This window comes from Octopus sinensis, linkage group LG7, assembly GCF_006345805.1.
Source record: "Octopus sinensis linkage group LG7, ASM634580v1, whole genome shotgun sequence".
NCBI classification, from domain to species: domain Eukaryota; kingdom Metazoa; phylum Mollusca; class Cephalopoda; order Octopoda; family Octopodidae; genus Octopus; species Octopus sinensis.
Genome location: NC_043003.1, coordinates 7,124,499 through 7,145,985, shown reverse-complemented (window position 1 = coordinate 7,145,985; position 21,487 = coordinate 7,124,499). Strand labels below are relative to the sequence as shown.

Below are 21,487 nucleotides of genomic sequence, written 5' to 3'. Positions count from 1 at the left end.
TAAATTGTGACAAATTTATTTTACTAAATTCTTTGTTATATTCAAAATTAATTGAAAGAAACACAGAGCATCTCAACAGAAATATGGTAACAAAAGAGAAATCAATGCTTCACTGATTGCAACTAACATTCAATAAAGAAAAAAAAAACAGAGAAACTGAACTCAGGGCTTGGCTGTGTGGTTCAGAAGCTTGTTTTGCAACCACATGGTTTTGGGTTCAGTCCCACTGTGCAACATCTTAGACAGGTGACTTTACTGTAGCCCCAAACCAATCAATGCCTTATGAGAGAATTTCACAGAAACTGTGTGGAAGCTTAATTTGGCGGGGAACCCAGCATCCACTTGACAACAGATGTTGATTTACTCTTTTACTTGTTTCAGTCATTTGATTGCAGCCATGCTGGAGCACTGCCTTAAAAAAAAGAATTACATTCCCATGCCAGGAATCGAACCCGGGCCGCCTGGGAGTGTGGCCTACTTATTTGTTAATGTACCCATGACATAGCAGTCCAACAAAAGAAGGAGAGGTGTGGTTGCTTTGAAGCAGACATAAAAAGGGGACAGAAAGACAATCAGCTCCTCAAAAGCTTTTTCTCCATGATGCAGTAAATGGGGAAATTGGTGTAAAATGGAAAAGTTGCTACGAGAGAAAAGACAGACTGTGAAACCAAAGGAAATGGATAACGTACCTTCAAATGTATGCTGATCAATAATCAATAATGAATGGACTTCAACTTGGTCGCCGTACATATACTCGGGTATGGCACTTGTGCTACCGGTCATCTGCTTAGTGTTGGTACTGTAAGATGTGTTAGCTGCACGGACACTGGCACTGATACGTGAAAGTCGAGTCCCACTTGCATCTTGGATGTCCATTCTCATAGAAATCACCCCAAATGTTTGAGAGGCCTCTTGGTAAGCAATCCGACTGAAAGTAAACAAATGTCCATGACATCATCACAATGTATCATCATCATCATCATCATCATTTAACGTCCACTTTCCATGCTAGCATGGGTTGGACGATTTGACTAGGGTATGGCGAACCAGACTCCAATCTGATCTGGCAGAGTTTCTACAGCTGGATGCCCTTCCTAACACCAACCACTCTGAGAGTGTAGTGGGTGCTTTTACGTGCATGAGGGCCAGTTTGGTGGTACTGGCAACAGCCACGCTCAAATGGTGCTTTTTATGTGCCACCGGCACAGGAGCCAGTCCAGCGGCACTGGCAACGACCTCACTCGAATGTTTTGTTTTTTTTTAATAATAATAATGACCCCTTTTCTATACTTGCATGGGTCAGACAATTTGCTGAAGTGGATTTTCTACGGCTGACTATAATTCCTGTCCCTAACCCTCGCCTGTTTCCAAACAAGGTAATATTTCCCCCATGGCTGGACATGTTCTCACAAAAACTGAAAATGAATGATACTGGTCGTATGACAGGGACCATCACAAGATATCACGATGAGAAGACACAAACACAGACACACTCACAATCCCTCTCACTCACTCACTCAACAGGTTTTTCTTCTTCTTTTTTTCAGTTTCTGTATATCAAATCCACTCACAAGCCTTGGGTGAGGGCTAGGGCTATAGTCAAGGACACCTGCTGAAGGTGCCACACAGTGGGGTCGCATCCAAAACAATGTGATTAAGAAGCATACTTCTTAACCATACAGCTACACCTGTACCTTTAACTTCACTAATTGAACTTTACTGGCTTCAATTCCTCCCAAACAAAACCAAATTGTTAAGTACTCATCTGGTTAAAAGCTATTTGCTGCCGCATGGGTCAGTTAACCCCATTCTTTGCGGTATGCCTCGATTTGAGAGCTATTGGTTAAACAAGCCGATATAATAAATACCTGAGTTGGTCAGTGGAACTTACCGTGGAGACTCTGAAAGTGCAATTGTCCGTATATGTAGCTTCTGGATTTCATCAATTGTTCCAATAGTCAAAGTGCTATCATTGGCCAGAGCAAGACTGGATTGAATATAAAAGAACACAAAATTAGTCGTATGAAATTGAAGGAATGCAAGCAGTCCCAAAGCTTTTCAAGAAAATAGGATTGGCAGCTAACAGAAACAACAGCAGCATAAACAATCAGTAACAATAGTCACAGATGGCACATTTGTGTGACTGTTGGCCCAAAGATCTATTAAATAAAAAGAAAATAATAACAGACTATTCAGCCTATTGCATCTCCATTTTTAAAAAGTGGTTTAGGATCCAAGCAAAACAAACTGATCAATTAACGTGGTCGATGCCAGTGCCGCTTTGGTTGGCTTCTGTACCGGTGGTACATGACCTGCTGTGCTTGAGGAGACCTATTGAGTCAAGTACATCAAAATAAATATCAAATGGAAATTGTAGTTGTGATAGCTGTGCCGGTGGCACGTAAAAAGCACCATCCGAACGTGGTTGATGCCAGCGCTGCCTTCACTGGCATCGTAAAGGACCAACCAATCGCAGCCACTGCCAGCCTTCCCTGGCACGTAAAAAGCACCCACTACACTCACGGAGTGGTTGGCGTTAGGAAGGGCATCCAGCTGTAGAAACACTGCCAGATCAAAACTGGAGCCTGGTACAGCCTCCTGGCTTCCCAGACCCTGGTCGAACTGTCCAATCCGTGCTAGCACGGAAAACAGACGTTAAACAATGATGATGATGATGAAACTGAATTAGTGATCAAAATGTGTGCTTTGAGCACTGCTTCTATGTACAGCCTCACCAAGATAACCAAGTCACTAATGTTCTTGTTTGCAAGCCAAATGGTTGACAATTTATATCTAATCACCAGTCCTCAGGCAAAAACACTTAATCCTCTTGCTAACTCTACCAGTTACTAAATAGTTTTTATAAGAGGTTATTGTTCAGGATTCAAAGTGAGCAGGATGGGAAAACAAACTGTTGAATTGAAAAGCATCATCTTAGCTCCTTAAGTCATGAAACATCATTTTTTTTAAGTGCCCAAATATAAAGAACATTTAATAAATTGGGTCACCATAAGTCCTTAACTAGAAATTAGCAGTTACTACACATTCCAAAAACTCACTGTTCTCCAACTGAGAAACATGAGGCTTAACCCTTTGGCATCCACATTGTCAAAAGTAACGCTTTTTTATTCATATTGTTTTGAATTAATCCTGCATTATCTCAAATGCTTCTTGATTTCAATGTTTATTTTTAGAATGACATTGTAGGATATGTGTGAGAGGCTGGATCTGTTTGGTTTGGACATAAAATAGGCAGAATACTTGGACCAGATATGGCCTGTTTTCAAATGCTAAAGGGTTAAATATTTTATCACAAAAATCCTATCTTAATTTGGTATATAATGAAAAGCAGTGTCCAAATCTATTTTTACCTTTGCACAGGTGCAAATATATTCATTATAACTCTAAAATGCATTTATTTAAAATTTGAAGCTGACTTTCCTTTAACCCTTTAAGATTTACACCTGCTGTATGAGGCCCAAACATTCTACCTGGTTTCTGTTCAAATTATTCAGATCCTGCCTCTCACACCTACCCTACAATGTCATTCTAAAAAATAAGCAATCATCATCATCATCATCATCATCATTTAACGTCCGCTTTCCATGCTAGCATGGGTTGGACGGTTCAACTGGGGTCTGGGGAGCCCGAAGGCTGCACCAGGCCAGTCAGATCTGGCAGTGTTTCTACAGCTGGATGCCCTTCCTAACGCCAACCACTCCGAGAGTGTAGTGGGTGATTTTATGTGCCACCGACACAGGTGCCAGACGAGGCTGGCGAACGGCCACACTTGGATGGTGTTTTTATGTGCCACCGACACAGGTGCCAGATGAGGCTGGCGAACGGCCACGATCCATCAAAATGTCAAAGCTATGAGATGAAGGAGGATTAATTCAAAACAATGTGAATAAATAAGGATTAATTTTTCAGAGTAATCTGAATGCTAAAGAGTGAAATGGAAGTGATGATAAGGCAAAAGAACTATTTTCTCTTGGGTGATATTTCTCATAGCAGAAGTGCTGTTGTATCTCTGAGCAAAATTCATATTTTACTAGCAGTATCGCCCGGCATTGCTCGGGTTTGTTTTGACCCTTTAGAATTGGAATCTTTGAAAAGTAAAAATTTTGCATTATGTAGCTTGTTATTCTCTTTAAGTGAACATTTTTCTGGTTGAAATACACCGAAAAATGGTGACACAGCAGTCAAAAAATCGTAAAAAATAGGGATTTTCATAGAAAAAAAGCACCTTTTTGATGTAAATAATTTTTGGTGTTAACATGGTCCGATTTGAAATTTTTCTTCTATGGAAGGAAGAGCAAGCCTTCTTCTATCATACTCTCAATTTTGGCCAACTTGCGCCGCAGGGTCTCGGAGGAGATAGTGTTAGTTGAAGGCTACCAAACCTGCCATACACAGACAACTTCAGCTTTATATATAGAAAGATTTGCTTCAGATTGCCTGACCTGCTAGAAATAGCAGTCAAATTTTCCGCAACTCATACCCTATTAACTTAAAACAAGAACACATTAGCTAATGCAGTTGTAGACACACTATACTTGATAAACAAAGGTAGAATAGTCAAAGCTAGAATGCCTCTGATTATAATTTTGCTGATGTGGGGACAAGCCAGTGGTTTTCAACTATGGTTCCCACAACCACTTGCAGCCCTTGAGCATCCTTTCAGCAGCCCCTGTTAGACTTTCCTCTGTAACTATAATGAATTCTATTTTAGTTGACTTGTGTTTTACTTTTTTTTTTTTTTTTGGAGTAACTCGCTAAAAGAATCCAGGTTTTGGATCTGTCCCAGATATTAAAATGGTTAAGAACCATAGGGTTGAAGAATAATAAAAATTGACCACAAATTGACAACTTACCTGTCAGGGTAACCTTCTGAATTTAATGGACACATATGGTTGACTTCTCTTAAGTTGACATTAGAAAATACCAACTTATGATTACTGGAGTAAATAACTGTTGGGCGATCTGAACAGGCAAACACATTTACCGTGGACAGACTTCGAAATGTCCGGAGGCCAGTTGGCTGGGTGCCAAGGGTCACTTTCTTTTTATCACAAAGATACCCTGGAATAAAAATTCACGTCTAAGTGTTTTCATGAGATTATTACAGTTTAGATTATTAAAATCATCTTTCAAGATGAACTGTTTTGAAATATTTACATCTAGGTTAAGGTATCAAGTTGGCAGAATCATTAACACACCTGGCAAAATGCTTAGCAGCATTTCGTCTGTCTTTATGTTCAGAGTTCAAATTCTGCCATGGTCAACTTTACCTTTCATCTTTTCAGGGTCAATGTAATCGACTTAATCCTTCCCCTGAACCTTTGCGCCAAAGTTTCAAACCAATATTTTCATCTAAGTTTGGTTTGGATCCACACAAATGCATATTTTTTTTTTTTTTTTTACTTCCTGAATCTGGAGAAAGGGCAAGGGTCCACAATCACTGCAGGTCCTCCTTGACCAGTGAAATTCATGCCGTTCATGTTCCTTTTAAACCTTTGTAAATCAAATAAGCAGGGAAGGGACTCCAGAGGGTCATATGCTCTCGGAAGGAGTGGGTATAGCAATAATTAGTGCAGGGTACACTGCAAGGGTTGTGGGAGATGAATGGGATGGGAGTACCTGAAAGGTGGTGGCAGCAGGAGTGCAACCATTTCCAAGGAGCATATGCCATCATAGCAGTGACAGAAAAGACAAAGAGAGCAGACAGCATGCTTGTGGGCCTGAGACTGGAGCATACGAGTGGCCCTTTTTCTGAACATGAGCAAGGATGTCTGTGTGTATAGTAGCGAGACCATCCCAGATGAGAGAGCAATATTCAATAGTGAGGGTCACCTGATCTCTGTAGGGTTTGTTTCGTTACACATTATTACAGTATTTAGTACATCTCCCTGACACCATAGTATAGTGTTATCCTCAGATTTATTTTACCAAAAGAATATGATGACAGAGTCAATAGGAACAATAATGGTTTCAAATTTTGGCACAAGGCCAGCAATTGGGGGGGGGGGATAAAGTCAATTACATCAATCTTCATGTGCAACTGGTATTTTATCAACCCTGAAGGATAAAAGGCTAAGTCAACCTCGGTGGTATTCAAATTCGAATGTAAAGTCAGAAGAAAAGCTACAAAGCATTTTGTCTTGCAGACTAACGATTCTGCCAGCTTGCTTCCTTATGGACTCATAATAATGGTCTTAAATTTCAGGACAAGGTCAGCAATTTCAGGGGAGGGTGAAAGTCAATTACATTGACCCCCAGTATTTAATCATCATCGTTTAATGTCCACTTTCCATGCTGGCATGGGTTGGACGTTTGACTGAGGACTGGCGAGCCAGAAGGCCGCACCAGTCTCCAATCTGATCAGGCAGAGTTTCTACAGCTGGATGCCCTTCCTAACGCCAACCACTCCAAGAGCGTAGTGGGTGCTCTTTCCATGCCACTAGCACAAGAGCTGATCAGGCAGTACTGGCATCAGCCACGCTCAAATGGTGCATTTTACGTGCCACCTGCACAGGATCCAGTCCAGCAGCACTGGCAACGACCACGTTCGAATGGTTCTTTTTTTTACGTGCCACTGGCATGGGAGCTGGTACTTATTTTATCAACCCTGAAAGGATGAAAGACAAAGTTGGCCTCAGTAGAATTTGAACTCAGAACATACAGACAGACAAACCTCCACTAAGCATTTCGCCTGGCATGCTACCAAGTCTACCAGCTTGCTGCTTTAGTAAAAGACAGAATAATAATAATCCGTTCTACTGTAGGCACAAGGCCTGAAATTTCGGGGGAAGAGGCCAGTCGATTACATTGACCTCAGTGCTTGACTGGTACTATTTTATTGACCCCTGCAGAATTTGAACTCAGAATGTAAAGACAGAAAACATTCCACTAAGGATTTGCCTGGTGTGCTACTAATTCTTCCAGCTTAGTAAAAGATAAAATAATAATGGTTTCAAATTTTGGCACAAGCCCAGCAATTTCGGAGGAGAGAGTCGAGTTGATTATATCAACCCCAGTACTCAACTGGTACTTATTTTATCGACCCTGGAAAGATGAAAAGCCAAGTAAACCTCGGCAGGATTTGAACTCTGAACAAAAAGACAGACAAAACACCACTAAGCTTTTTGCACAGCATGCTAATGATTCAGTTAGCTCGATACCTGAAGAACTGATAATAATGGCAATGGATCCATCCAATCCAGATTCTTTTTCCCTATTGTTGTGACTGTGTTAACCAATAATCAGCAGCAGCAGCTTGCTTGCAATATTCACCAGTCAATGAATGCAGCAAGGTCCGTAGCCATTTGCATGATATTTGCACCAACATATTAAAATACATTCAAAAAAAAAGATTCTTTTTTTTTTTTGTATGAACAAAGAAGGCAGCAGACATAAATAATTACCAGGATGGCGCTGATGCTGGAAGTTCCATACCAGCAAATGCTGAGGAGTGGAGCAAATGTATGTAGGTGGTGACAATGGTGATAGCTTAGGAGGTAATAATGGTAATCTTGCAGTGGTGACCTAAAACAATGAGAAAACCTGGACATGTCCTTACCAGTTTCTATGTTGAGGTTAAAATAGAACAGAGAACCATCACCAAGAGCGCAAAGAAGATAGTGGATTCCTTCAAATGCTGCTATCAAAATAGACCGAGGAATAATTTCTGAAAACAAAATGAGAAACAGGTAAATGTATTGTGAATAAGGATTTTATGAACATGTGAAAATTTACAGAAGACACACACAAACAAACAAACATTTCATAATGCTAAAACAAATATTTTGACAGCTTGCTTCAGTCACATGGTTTTGGATTCAGTTCCATTGTGTGGAACCATGAACAAGCATGTTCTAATATGGCATTGGTCCAATTAAAGTTTTGTGGTTGGAGGATGTTACTAAACTCCACGATACTCACTCCTTGAGATATTGGCTATTTTTTATGCCATGTCCATGACTTAAATCCAGCAAGAATTATGAACTCTATTAGTTAGTATGAAGAATTAGCTAGTGTAAATTTTAAGTCGTAATTCTCTACGACAAAATGACTTTACTTTCCAATTGTACTATAAATGCTAAATGTACATAAATAAACTAAAGTAGTAATTATTTTCTCTTTCTTTACATTCTTCAACTTGTAAATGAAATTAATTTCTGCAACTATGAAACTGTGTATTATTTTTATAGCAGTTAAAAGAACACAAATTTATTTATCTTCAACATACATGCACACATAAAATGTCTGTTAGCTTTTCAGAGTATATATTTCTCGCTATGGCGTTTATGTAGCTGGAGTCAGGATTTATGTATAATGATAACACTTATAAGTTATAAATGATGTGTTTATCAATATAGATTCCTACTTCAAAAGTAAAATGTATTTATTATCTATTTCCAAACAGGAAACATAAATAAGATAAAAACCATTACAAAAGGAGTGGTACACAAACAAACTCCAAACCGTCTATAAAAATAGTGTTTCCTTGGCAAAATAAAAAAAAAAAAAAGAAAATGAAAGCTTTTACTTACCACCACCTAACATCTCGACATGCAAAGTTTCAAAGGTTGAAAGAAGTAATACTCGAGCGGATATGTCTGTCCACAAGCCAACGGCACACAGTTCAGAATGTGTTGTTCCATCCTTCAAAGGACCAATGTCTAGACAAGCTACTTCATATTCCATCACAGATTTACTAGAACACAAATCAAGATGCAAATGTTGAAAGTTATACAAAATGGTCTTCAATAAAGACTTTTAAAAAATTCAATAAACAACAACAGCCACCGCTGCCGCCAATGACAAAACTTAATTGAAAACGAAGTTTCAATAGAAATGAGCAACTTACCTGATTTGTTTGAGTTCTCCTTGAAGTACTTCTAGATAAAAGAGCTCACTACCGACAGCAACAACACACTGTTTCTGATTACAGCTGCATACGCTTATATTGCGGTTCTCAGGGTGTTTCCACTCCTGTACAAGCCTTTTGCTACTCCCACTAATAAGTCGAACACATGCAGGGGTAACCTGAAATGGCCAAAACAGAAATATAACTTAAAATATAAGCCAATTTTTAAAAGGAATTCTAAGATTTATGTTATTTTAAAAACTAAATAAAACACAACACTTTCCAACCATTGCAAAATGAGACACCTGGCATATATATTAATAGGAAAACCATTGTAGGATCACACCTGTCAATAGATTTCTGGAATACATAAAACAACAATCATCACTTAATGTCCACTCGTCAATTATTTACTTTTGACGGATATAGAACTGTATCCACTAGTCAATGCTTGTATGGGTCAGACAGAATTAGTTGAGACAGATCTTATACAGCTGGGTGCTCTTCCTGTTACCAACCTTTACCCGTTTCCAAACAAGGCTAATATTTTCTCATGGTTGGATACATTCTTCACAGAAGACTGGAAATGTACAACCTCGCTTGTATAACGATGATGCTTCTTTCAACCATCATATGGCGTTAAGACAACGGTACATACAAACACATACATACACAATATACATACACACACCATATATACAAATAAGCAACAAGGATATCCAAGGTAGTGTAGTATAATTGTTTCATGCTACTTCATTTAATTAAACAATGTAAGTATGACATCAGTTTTAAAATGTAGAGCACTCTTCAGCCACATATAGAATTTTTTAATTAAATAGACAATGTTCATTTTTATACTTATTCCATGAACATTGTCTATTTAATGAAAAAAATTCTATATGTAGCTGAAGAGTGCTCTACATTTTAAAACTGATGTAATACTTACATTGTTTAATTAAATGAAGTAGCATGAAACAATTGTACTACTCTACCTTGGATATCCTTGTTGCTTACTTTGATTATAATCACCCCAATTGATTTATATGGATAATACCATACAAAATTCTGGTGCCTTTAACTTAAGTACCATATTCATCTGAATTTAAATTTTGCTGAACTTATATACACATATATATGTGTGTGTGTGTGTGTGTGGCGTTAGGAATGGCATCCAGCCGTAGAAACACTGCCAGATCAGACTGGGCCTGATGCAGCCTTCTGGCCTCACAGACCCCAGTTGAACCGTCCAACCTATGCTAGCATGGAAAGCGGACGCTAAATGATGATGATGATGATGTATATATTATTATACACAGTGGGCTTCTTTTAGTTTCCACCTACTAAATCTACTCACAAAGCTTTGATTAGCCCAAGGTACTGTCCAATGGGACTGAACCTAAAACACATGTGGTTATAATGCAAGCTTCTTAACCACGCGGTGGCTGTGCCTTACTGAAGATATTTTCACAAGATTATACCCTCAACCTAATGAACCAGTCACACTCACCTGAATCAACTGATTATGATCAACATTGCCACAATAGAATGTTTCCTGGTCGCCATCAAAACCGGCCAGTTCTGTTTCTTCAACTTCTTCTCCACTAAACATCAAAACACTGTCAAGAAATAAAAAAAATCATCTCACATTAATCCATTTATTATTTTTTGCAATCGAATCAATGAAAAACCTTTAAGATATTGATGAAGCAGTTGCGGTGTCCTGAAAATAAAGACTATTGATTATAAGCTCAGAGATCAGGGAATCTGAAAGAAAACAATCAAGAACACAAGCAAATGAAACAGGGGTTCCTCTGAGGAAACTCTCAAGTCACATCACTTGACAACAAGCGTAGCTCAAAGATCCGGCTCTCCATGGCAAGCCACTTCTCCAATTTAAAAGCTAACAGTTCCATTACTATGGACATGTGCTAAGAATATCACAGGAAAGAAGCACAGGATGGATACTTCAAGCTGAGCCAACTGGCAGGTGGCCTAGGGGTAGACCAAGAATGAGATCATTGGGTAATGTCCATTGTCTCAGTTGGGAATCCAGCTAGAAAGTGTAATGATGGTTGCTTCTGACAGAAGCCTATGGGGCAGGGAGATGCCTGAGGACTCTACCCCAATGAACATCCCAGAATAGTGGGTAGAGAAATTGAATAATGAATAGATAGATGAAGAAAGTGTTTTACAATTAATAGGGACAGGACTGAGGAAGTTTGCGGTAATTCTCTTTTCTAGTAAGCTAACAGAGGTCAGAAAAAGTTTCAACACAAACTCACCGAGATTGGCCAACAAATGAAATCACTAACATATTATCATGAACTTCTGAATCCACTCTCAAAGGCCAGATACCTGGGGAAAAATACAAATAAGATATTCTTGAAAAAACTTATATGAAATTTTTAAAAAAATGATTCCCTTGAATAATTCAAACAATTAAAATTTGTTTTTTGCTAACATATTCTACATATATTATCTAGAACAGACATTTGACAAGACTGTTCCAAAATTCCCACCTATAAACTTGTTTTATATACTAGCTGACGTACCCGGTAATTCCCGAGAAAGCGAGGCTTATCCCTTGGTTCCGTTCTCATAACTGTTTCACTAATCTAATAACAACAATACAAAGTATGTAGCCCTTAAAACGGTTTTTGTGCTTTTACTGAGAATAGTGAACTATCTTACACAGGATCTTGTTTTTAGGAATTCTCAATAAATTATGAATACCCAAATTGTGAAGTCAGTTATGTAATAACATGAAATTAGTTACCCGATAAAGTAGCCCTTAAAAAGGCTTTAATGCGTTCCCAGATCATATAGAGCATAGGAGGAAATACTAATAAGGTATGTATACTAAAATCGTGAAGCATGTTACGTAATAACCAGATATGAGATTATAACAATTCAAAGTAAATAACTCTGAGTGTGCCAAGAGGTTTCCAGACATGAGTTCTACTCATGTGTCAAGTTTCATCAAAATCGATAAAACAATGTAGGAGTTAGCTAACAACTCCACAAACACAGCCACAGACAGAATTTCCCACCTATGTACTAGATATATATATAAATATAAAATACAGTAATGCTTCAATATTCGAGTTAATCCATTCCTGGAGTCTGCTCATAAAGCAAAAACTCATAAAGCAGAGCAATAATTTCCCATAGTAGCAATGTTATAAATTGAAATTCATTCCTAGAAAAATATTTTACCAATAAAATTTATAATATCTGTAAATAGATGGCAATAAAACAATAATAGAATGAAAAGAATATTTTATGTTAAGTAAAAAGAGTGTCAAGATCATTTATAACAAAAATTATTATTATTATAATCGTATTCTGAATCCCTTTCACTCACACTAGACTCGTGCACCCCATCACTTGTAGATGCATTCGCCAATTCACAAGCACTTGTAGATTTCTTTTTAAAAAACAAGAAGTCTAAAGTTGTTTGTTTACAAAAAGCTTTTTTTTTCTATTTTCTATAAATCTCTCAGTAACACACAGAAGCATTTGTTATAGTAGTAGAAACTTTTGCACTTCATTATAAATTTGGATGTGCTTGAAACATAATACTTGTAAACCTGGGGTCTCGTAAAGCAGGACCTCATAAAGTAAGGTATTACTGTATATCAGTGGTTCTCAAAGTGGGTGATATCACACCTCCTGAGGGCAGTAGAAAGGGGGCATTGAAAAACGTGGGGTGATAATGGGGTAGTGATTCATGTAAAAGCAACAAAATAATGGGTTCATTAGGTTAAGTTTTTGTTTGTGAAATACAGTTGTTTTGAATTTGCATCAGAAAGGGGTCTGAGTTTGTGATGTTTAGTTGGGGTGGGGGTGCTAGGAATGTGGCCTGGGTGTCAAGGGGGTGGCAGCTTGAAAAAGTTTGGAGAACCACTGCTGTATAAGATAGCTACTCTAAATGCTTAGAGTAAGTGTGGGTTTGAAGGTATTAATATATTCTTTCTAGTATAAGCAAAAGGCCTGAAATTTTGGGGAGAGGGGGCAACCAAGTGAAAACATGTTCATACCTTTAATACCGGGAAGGTCGATGCTGGCATGTTCATGGATTCCAATACCGTTCCTTATGATTCGTAAAGATCCTTCTTTATAAGCACCGGAACATGTCACTAACTACATAAACAAACAAAAACAATAATAACATAACTAAACGAAATTCAAAATCAAATATATCAAGATCAAAATCGTAAACACTTTATTTCTTGTATATCATCATTACAACAGAGTGAAATTTAAAGTAACTCTCTCTCTCTCTCTCTCTCTCTCTCTCATATATTTCCCCTTACAATTTAGAATGCAGCCTGACTGCAACTTCAAACTATACATGAATTTTTAATTGAAGATATTTCAGTGCTAAATACCATCTCCAACGTAATCCTTCAATTATTTAACCCTTTCGATACGAACCCGCCTGAAACTGCCTCTGGCTCTGTAGTACAAATATCTCGATTTCAAAAGTTTTGAATTAAAAATCTTCCACCAAACTTTAGTCACAAATTATGTTCCTAACACTAGCTTAATAATAACTAAGTCATTTTACTAAATTCTTTGTTATATTTAAAATTAATTGAGAGAAACACAGAGCATCTCAACAGAAATATGGTAACAAAAGGGTTGAATTATATAATAGAGAAACAATTCTTAACTCTTTCGTTACCAACTCAGCTGAAACCAGCTCTGGCTCTGAGTACAAATGTCTTGTTTTCATAAGTTTTAAATTAAAATCTTCCACCAAAATCTTAGTCACAATTTATGTTCCTAACACTAGCTTAATGATAACTAAGTTATTTTACAAAATTCTTTGTTATATTTAAAATTAATTGAAAGAATCACAGAGCATCTCAACAGAAATCGGGTAACAAAAGGGTTAAAGAGTGGTATCCTTTTTTCAAATAGGTTTCTTAAAACAAATTGTGTATCATACACTGCTGAAATGAGTGCAATGTAATATCAGAGACTGAGTAACTTTGCAAATCTCCATTACATAATGACTTTTATTGACAATAATTCAGTATAAAGCAGTGAGCTGGCAGAAATGTTAGCACGCCAGGTGAAATACTCGGTGGTATTTCGTCTGCTGTTACATTCTGAGTTCAAATTCCCCCCAGGTCAACTTTGCATTTCATCCTTTCGGGGTCGATTAAATAAGTACCAATTACGCACTGGGGTCGATGTAATCAACTTAATCCCTCTGTCTGTCCTTTGTCCCCTCTATGTTTAGCCCCCTGAGGACAATAAAGACATCATCATCATCATCATTTAGCGTCCGCTTTCCATGCTAGCATGGGTAGGATAAAACCTTAGCCCTGCTGTGATATATCTTCTGTGATAAAATGTCAAAGATATGACCGAAACGATTTAAATGGATGTGATTTTTTTAAAGATTAGACTCAATCTTGAGTCAGATTATATATCTGAAATTAATTAATTAATTATGTGATGTTGATCAGACAGTTAGTGAACATTAAAAGTACAGAATTAAAAATTTAACAAACTCATTATCTTAACCCTTTAGCACTCAGATTACTCTGTCAAATGTAAAACATCATCCGAATGTGGCCGATGCCAGTGCCCCCTGACTGGCTCCCTTGCCGGTGGCACATAAAAAGCAATGCCAGGCCCACCTGACTGGATCCTGTGCCGGTGGCACGTAAAAAGCACCCACTACACTCTCAAAGTGGTTGGCGTTAGGAAGGGCATCCAGCTGTAGAAACTTTGCCAGACCAGACTGGAGCCTGAAGCAGCCACTGGCTCTCCAAACCTCAATCAAACCATCCAACCCATGCCAGCATGGAGAATGGACATTAAACGGTTTTGAATTCATCACGCATTATTTCATAGCTTCGACATTTCAATGATGTGATTGTTTATATTTAGAATGACAGGTGTGAGACTGGATCTGGCCAGTTTGAACATAAGGCAGGTAGAATATTTGGGGCCATGTACAACTGGTTTAAATGCTAAAGGGTTAACAGCATCACAAGATAAACTCTATTGAATAAAAGGAGGTGTGGCTGTGTGGTAAGTAGCTTGCTTATGAACCACGTGGTTCCGGGTTCAGTCCCACTATATGGCACCTTGGGCGCGTGTCTTCTACTATAGCCTCAGGCCAACCAAAGCCTTGTGAGTGGATTTGGTAGACGGAAACTGAAAGAAGCCTGTCATATATATATATCACGTGACTGACCAGGCCATCAGATGTTTTACACATCGCTAGTCACAATGACGCCACCCCGCTGGCTAAGCGAGCAAGCCAACAGAAGAGTGAGAGAAAGAGTGGTGAAAGAGTACAGCAGGGATCACCACCTCCTGCCGGAGCATCGTGGTGCTTTTAGGTGTTTCCGCTCAATAAACACTTACAACGCCCGGTCTGGGAATCGAAACCACGATCCTACGACCACGAGTCCGCTGCCCTAACCACTAGGCCATTGCGCCTCCACATATATATATATGTGTGTGTGAATGTGTGTGTATGTGTTTGTGTGTCTGTCTTTTTCCCCCCAACATTGGTTGACAGCCAATGCTGGTGTGTTTACGTCCCCGTAACTTAGTGGTTCGGCAAAAGAGACTGATAGAATAAGTACTAGACTTCCAAAGAATAAGTCCTAGGGTCGATTTCTTAGACTAAAGCCGGTGCTCCAGCATGGCCGCAGTCAAATGACTGAAACAAGTAAGAGAGTAAAAGAGTAAATATCAAAACTAACACAACTGATTTTAACAGAAAGGAGAAGATGGAGAAGTCTTAGAATGTAAATTCTCCTGCTTACCTGACCTTGGCCTTGCCTTTCCAAGTCAACAACACACATGTCGACAATTGGACCTAAATTGGTGAAAGTTTCCATAATTTGAACATAAGAACCATTATCATTTGGGTTGATATTCAACTGTCAACGAAAAGAGAAAATTTCAGAAATTAAAATCAAAATCAACAACAACAATTTATTGTACATATGTATACATACATGTATGTATGTATGTATGTATATATGTATGTGAATGGGGAAGCTTGGTCTGCAATGTTTGCAGTCGTGTATTCTTGTCATTAGCCACCAACGGAGCCGCAAATGCAAAATATAAGTTAGTCCTAGAGCGCACAATGTTCCTGAAGGTCGGCAATGGTCTTCCTCGGTCACGAGTGGACGGCCATCATACATGTATGTACACATGCTTACATATATAAACATAGGTATAATATCTAAATATTGAGTAAGAAGAAAAGACAATAATAATAAAGTACTAGGCACAGGCTGCCATGGCTCCTGAGTTTATCTGATTGGAAGTGTTATCATGTACATTGCTTTGTCTTGGTATAAAAGATGGGCTACAGCAAATATTCTGCTCAATACCACAGATTTGCTTGTCAGTTGATTGACCTTAACCAGTTGAGCATGTCCCTTAGTGGCTGACGATATGTGCATCTCTGATCACAAGCAGAAGTAGTGGGAGAGCATCATAGCCATGTGTTGAGAGGGATTCTTTGGGGTTTGAATAATTCACCTCTGGAAACATGGGTGTTTCGTTCAACGTCCTTAAACAACCCTTATTCAGAGACCTTTTGAGTGGGAGGGGCTACTCAACCTGAAGAAAGTTTTAACTGGGCTCCACCTGCAAGGACATGTGCTGTTTATCTCGATATGAGGTCACTGTCGTGCACATATGGTTGTGATGCATGTGCCTGGTGTACCCTTATCAGATGAGTGGTCATGATGGGTATATGGAGCCTCATATATTTGTACCCCAGTGTCACTTTGATGATGGCATGCATTGCTTTTCTCACTCAATAATAATAATAATACTTACCTTAATTAACTGAGAATCTCCCAACCTGGAACCAATGTATACAACTCCATTATCCAAGTAAGTGATACATTCTGCAATTGTTGTCTAAAAGGAAAGAAAAAAGAAACGAAAGTTTTAGCTGAGAGGTATTAATAATGAACTAAATAGAAAAAAATAACAATATGAATGCTTAATGCATCCAATTAACGTAGTAATTACGAACCATTTTACATTTTGATTAGAACATACAGAAAGTGTGATAAAAAAATATAAAATACGACTTAATGTTTCAAAATTTCCAAATAAAATAAGAATAAAATGAAACTCATTCAGTTTTATATTATTTTGTGCTAAGATCCATTTTTAGTGTTCTCTCTTTCTCTTTTACTCTTTTACTTGTTTCAGTTATTTGACTGCAGCCATGCTGGAGCACCGCCTTTAGTCGAGCAAATCGACCCCGGGACTTCTTTGTAAGCCCAGTACTTATTCTATCAGTCTCTTTTGCCGAACCGCTAAGTGACAGGGACGTGAACACACCAGCATCAGCTGTCAAGCAATGCTAGGGGGACAAACACAGACACACAAACACATACATATATACGACAGGCTTCTTTCAGTTTCCGTCTACCAAATCCACTCACAAGGCATTGGTCGGCCCGAGGCTATAGCAGAAGACACTTGCCCAAGATGCCACGCAGTGGGACTGAACCCGGAACCATGTGGTTGGTTAGCAAGCTACTTACCACACAGCAACTCCTGCAAACGAGCAAATTTGTCAGGAAGATGAGGTAAGACTTTTTAAGAGAGCCAAAATTTTAGAGAATACAACTTCTAAAATTGCAGAAAAAATTTGCTTCCAAAATGGTTTTCGCTTCAGTCCCAGTGTGGCACCTTGTGCAAGTGTCTTCTCCTATGGCACCAGGCCAAACAACGCCAAGTGGACTTGGCAAATGGAAACTGAAAGAATCTCATTATGTGAATGTGTGTGTTTAACAGTCTTCTTTCCTTGGCATCACCTAACAGTTGTATGCAAGTGACACAATGATGCAAGCAATATCCTTCATTTCTCATCTTCAATGACATGTCTGGTTATGGGGAAATATTACCCTACAAGGAAATACACACACACACACATATATATATACAAACAGGCTCTTATACAGATTCTATCAACCAAATTTCACTCGACCCAACAGTAGAAGAGACTTAAGGTGCTGCACTGTGAGACCAAACATGAAACCACAATTACAAAACAAACTCCATATCCTCATGGCCAAGCGTTGCACTTATAGTTCAGGATGATCTAGACATACTTAAACTACGATTACATCACAGCATGTTGGATGTCATCATTATCATCGTTTAACGTCCGCTTTCCATGCTAGCATGGGTTGGACGATTTGACTGAGGACTGGTGAACCAGATGGCTGCACCAGGCTCCAATCTTGATCTGGCAGAGTTTCTACAGATGGATGCCCTTCTTATAATAACTGAACCTATCTTTGTATCAAGTATGATGGTGAAGCTTTTACTAAGAATCTGAGTGTTTAGACAAGCAGTTTCGTCGTTAAGTACCCCAATTCAGAACAATTCCAATGATGCTGAATGAATGAAAGCATGAAGACATAATATTAAGTCTTTTACCCTTTGAATTATTCTTTGGAAGCCTAGTACTTATTCTGTTGGTCTCTTTTGCCGAACCGTTAAGTTACGGGGACGGCAAACACACCAGCATCGATTGTCAAGCGATGTTTGGGGGACAAACAGACACCAAACATACACACACACATATACATATATATGATGGGCTTCTTTCAGTTTCCGTCTACCAAATCCACTCACAAGGCTTTGGTCGGCCCAAGGCTATAATAGAAGACACTTGCCCAAAGTGTCATGCAATGGGACTGAACCCGGAATCATGTGGTTCGTAAGCAAGCTACTTACCACACAGCCACTCCTGCCCATGTTTCAAAAAATAATTGTTTCTAATTTTGGAACCAGACCAGCAATTTGGGGGGAGGGGTGGGGGGTTAATCACATCAATCCCAGTACTGAACAGGTATTTATTTTATTGACCCAGAAAGAATAAAAAGCAAAGTTAACCTCAGTGGGATTTGAACTCAGAATGTAAAGCTGGAAGGAATGCCACAAAGCATTTTGTCCAGCATGCTAACAGAACTGCCAGCTCACCAATTTAAGAAAAACAATCCAGAGTTTTATGCAACTTACCTCACCCAGGAGTTCTACTTTTAAATCTTTTACTACAACTGTGCCATCCATTTTCTCCTCTTTTTCAAGAAACAGCATGAAAAGTCTTCCGGCCATATCACCAAGCAGGTAGCGGGATCCATCCACTTTACCATAGCATGTTAAAGGGCTTTGCTGTGACATTAAAAGAAAAACAGTTATTACGCATAAAAAAATAATTCATTTCCTTATAGTAACAGGAATATAACACTCATCTAAACTTCAAGGTTTAGCTTCTTTAAAACAGATTAATTAACAGGTTAAAATTCTTAATTGCCTGGTTACTATATAGTTTAACCCTTTAGTGTTCAGATTAATTGGTCAAAAGTAATCCTTATTCATTCACATTTAAAAAAAATTATCTGATATTATTTTATTGGTTAAAGATAGGAAAGATGTAATTGCTTATTTTTAGAATGATATTGTAGGGTAGGTGTGAGATGCATAAAATGTGTAAAATATTTGGGCCGGATACAGTCGGTTTAAACACTAAAGGGTTAAGTGTGGTACTTTATACCACTTACAGTTATAATAATAAAATGTCAGAATTAAAAAATAAATATATAATGATAATAAAAAGTAACAACAAAAGAACAAGACCTCGATATTAGAAATAGAAGATTATTTATAAATGTTGTAATTTAGAACAGTAAAAGGTTGTAATTATAGTACTCGGAGTTTCGAATGTCGGAGCTAAGAGTTACGATACATTCTCATCAGCTATTATTGGCAAGACATTATGAAAAGAAAAACCGTCCAATAAAAGGGAAGTTACTCTAATAGGTAGAAAGGAAAAGATAAAAAATACACGCAACCATATTCTCACAATACATAGACATAAACCTCCTGCGTTCACAACGTCTACATACGTACACACTCACTTTTATTGCTGGTGGTGCAATGGGAATAAAATTGTCTCCTTTGTGATATGTGATTGACTCTTGTCCAATAATCAATGCTCCACAAAATGGTTCAGGGACTGTAAGAAAAAAAACGGTTTTTTAAATTATAGCTTTTGGCCAAAAGGACCTATATGTAAATATAGGTCTATCACACAAAAATGGGTTGCAAAACGTAAGGGTATACATTTAAATATTAAACATTGAGTAGGACAAAAATATAATGCAATATATTAAATCAGGCTAAAATTTAGGACACAAAACAGATATGAGCAACCCACCCACACAGGTAAGGAGGCTAGTTGATAGCAATTTCTAGACTGTGTCCCTTTCACAGATTGACACTAAGGTGGATCCTGTACTGTACCATACAGTTACAATAGTATTCAACAGATGAAACCTAATTTTTCCCATATAACTTTCTCATTTTTCATAAACTATGACATAAATATCTTATGAACAATATATGAGCTCACAGCCACCAACAAAGTTATTCAACACCTTCCCTCAAAAAATCCATTTTATCTCTACCGCTTTATACATAAATACTCACTTGCAATAACCATACAGGCTTCTGTTTCTACATTGTCTTGCTTCCATGGTCCTTTCTGAAATTCTTTCTCTTGAAGGCCAATCTGATAAGTTTTTACATGCCTCCCATGTTGGTCCTACAAAAAAACATCAGAAAATCACAAACAATCAAATGTATGCTAAATTGGATTTATTTTTATCTTCACCATCACTATTTTAACACCTGTGCATCTTTGCTGGTGTGGGCCACACAGGATTCCATTTGAGGTACCAATTACTGTTTACAACATTCTTGCCATTTGTATATCCATATTAGTAAACCCAAGACAAAATACACAATGCCTGGCTCCTATACAACAAGAACCAGTTTTGCCCCCACCTCTTTCTCTCATATTTTAACCCCTTATCTCCCAACATAAAGTTGTCCTGCAACAACAGTCACCTTGTCCAATCCTCTGGGCCATCATCATCATCATTTAACGTTCGATTTCCATGCAGGTACAGGTTGGACGGTTCGACCGGGGTCTGGGAAGCCAGGAGGCTGCACCAGGCTCCAGTCTGATCTGGCAGTGTTTCTACAGCTGGATGCCCTTCCTAACGCCAACCACTCCATGAGTGTAGTGGGTGCTTTTTACATGTCACTGGCACAGGTGCCAGGGGAGGCTGGACCACTTGGTCTTAAATTCCCCTTCCTGTAACTTGAGGTTATGCCCTGACACATCTTTACCACTATTTTCTCTCTTTCGCAACTGGAGTAACGACATATCTCCCTACACCAAGACACCTACTCTTGTCTCTCTCTATCATATTTTAATCACTCGTCTCTGGCAGAAAGCTGCCACCACCCTCAATACTACTCCCCCCTCTCAATTAAGGATCAAGTTACTTGATGACTTCACTGATACCAGTGTCACATAGAAAGCACTCTGCACACTCTGTAAAGTGGTTGGCATTAAGAAAGGAATCTAACCACAGAAACTATGCCAAGGCAGACACTGGAGCTTGGTGCAGTCCTCAAGTTTGCCACTTACTCTTGAACTGTCCAATTCATGCCAGCATGGAAAACAGGAATTAAATGATGATGACAATGGGGAATATAATAATGATAACAAACATTAACAACAAACACCAA

At 38.4% G+C, this 21,487-nt stretch overlaps 1 protein-coding gene across 1 annotated transcript in view; it reads right to left on the bottom strand.

The window, feature by feature from the left end:
- The window catches only part of LOC115214111 (DNA damage-binding protein 1), a 46,329-nt gene that overhangs the window by 11,431 nt on the left and 13,411 nt on the right, over positions 1 to 21,487 (bottom strand). The window contains exons 6-19 of the mRNA XM_029783168.2: positions 20,378 to 20,492; positions 19,807 to 19,904; positions 18,908 to 19,060; positions 16,700 to 16,783; positions 15,667 to 15,783; positions 12,910 to 13,012; positions 11,152 to 11,224; positions 10,377 to 10,485; positions 8,870 to 9,048; positions 8,553 to 8,716; positions 7,580 to 7,687; positions 4,875 to 5,082; positions 1,892 to 1,987; positions 690 to 928 (exon numbers count right to left, since the gene is read on the bottom strand). Of these exons, the coding sequence (XP_029639028.1) occupies positions 690 to 928; positions 1,892 to 1,987; positions 4,875 to 5,082; positions 7,580 to 7,687; positions 8,553 to 8,716; positions 8,870 to 9,048; positions 10,377 to 10,485; positions 11,152 to 11,224; positions 12,910 to 13,012; positions 15,667 to 15,783; positions 16,700 to 16,783; positions 18,908 to 19,060; positions 19,807 to 19,904; positions 20,378 to 20,492 (1,846 nt within the window). The remainder of the gene's footprint in view (positions 1 to 689; positions 929 to 1,891; positions 1,988 to 4,874; positions 5,083 to 7,579; positions 7,688 to 8,552; positions 8,717 to 8,869; positions 9,049 to 10,376; positions 10,486 to 11,151; positions 11,225 to 12,909; positions 13,013 to 15,666; positions 15,784 to 16,699; positions 16,784 to 18,907; positions 19,061 to 19,806; positions 19,905 to 20,377; positions 20,493 to 21,487) is intronic.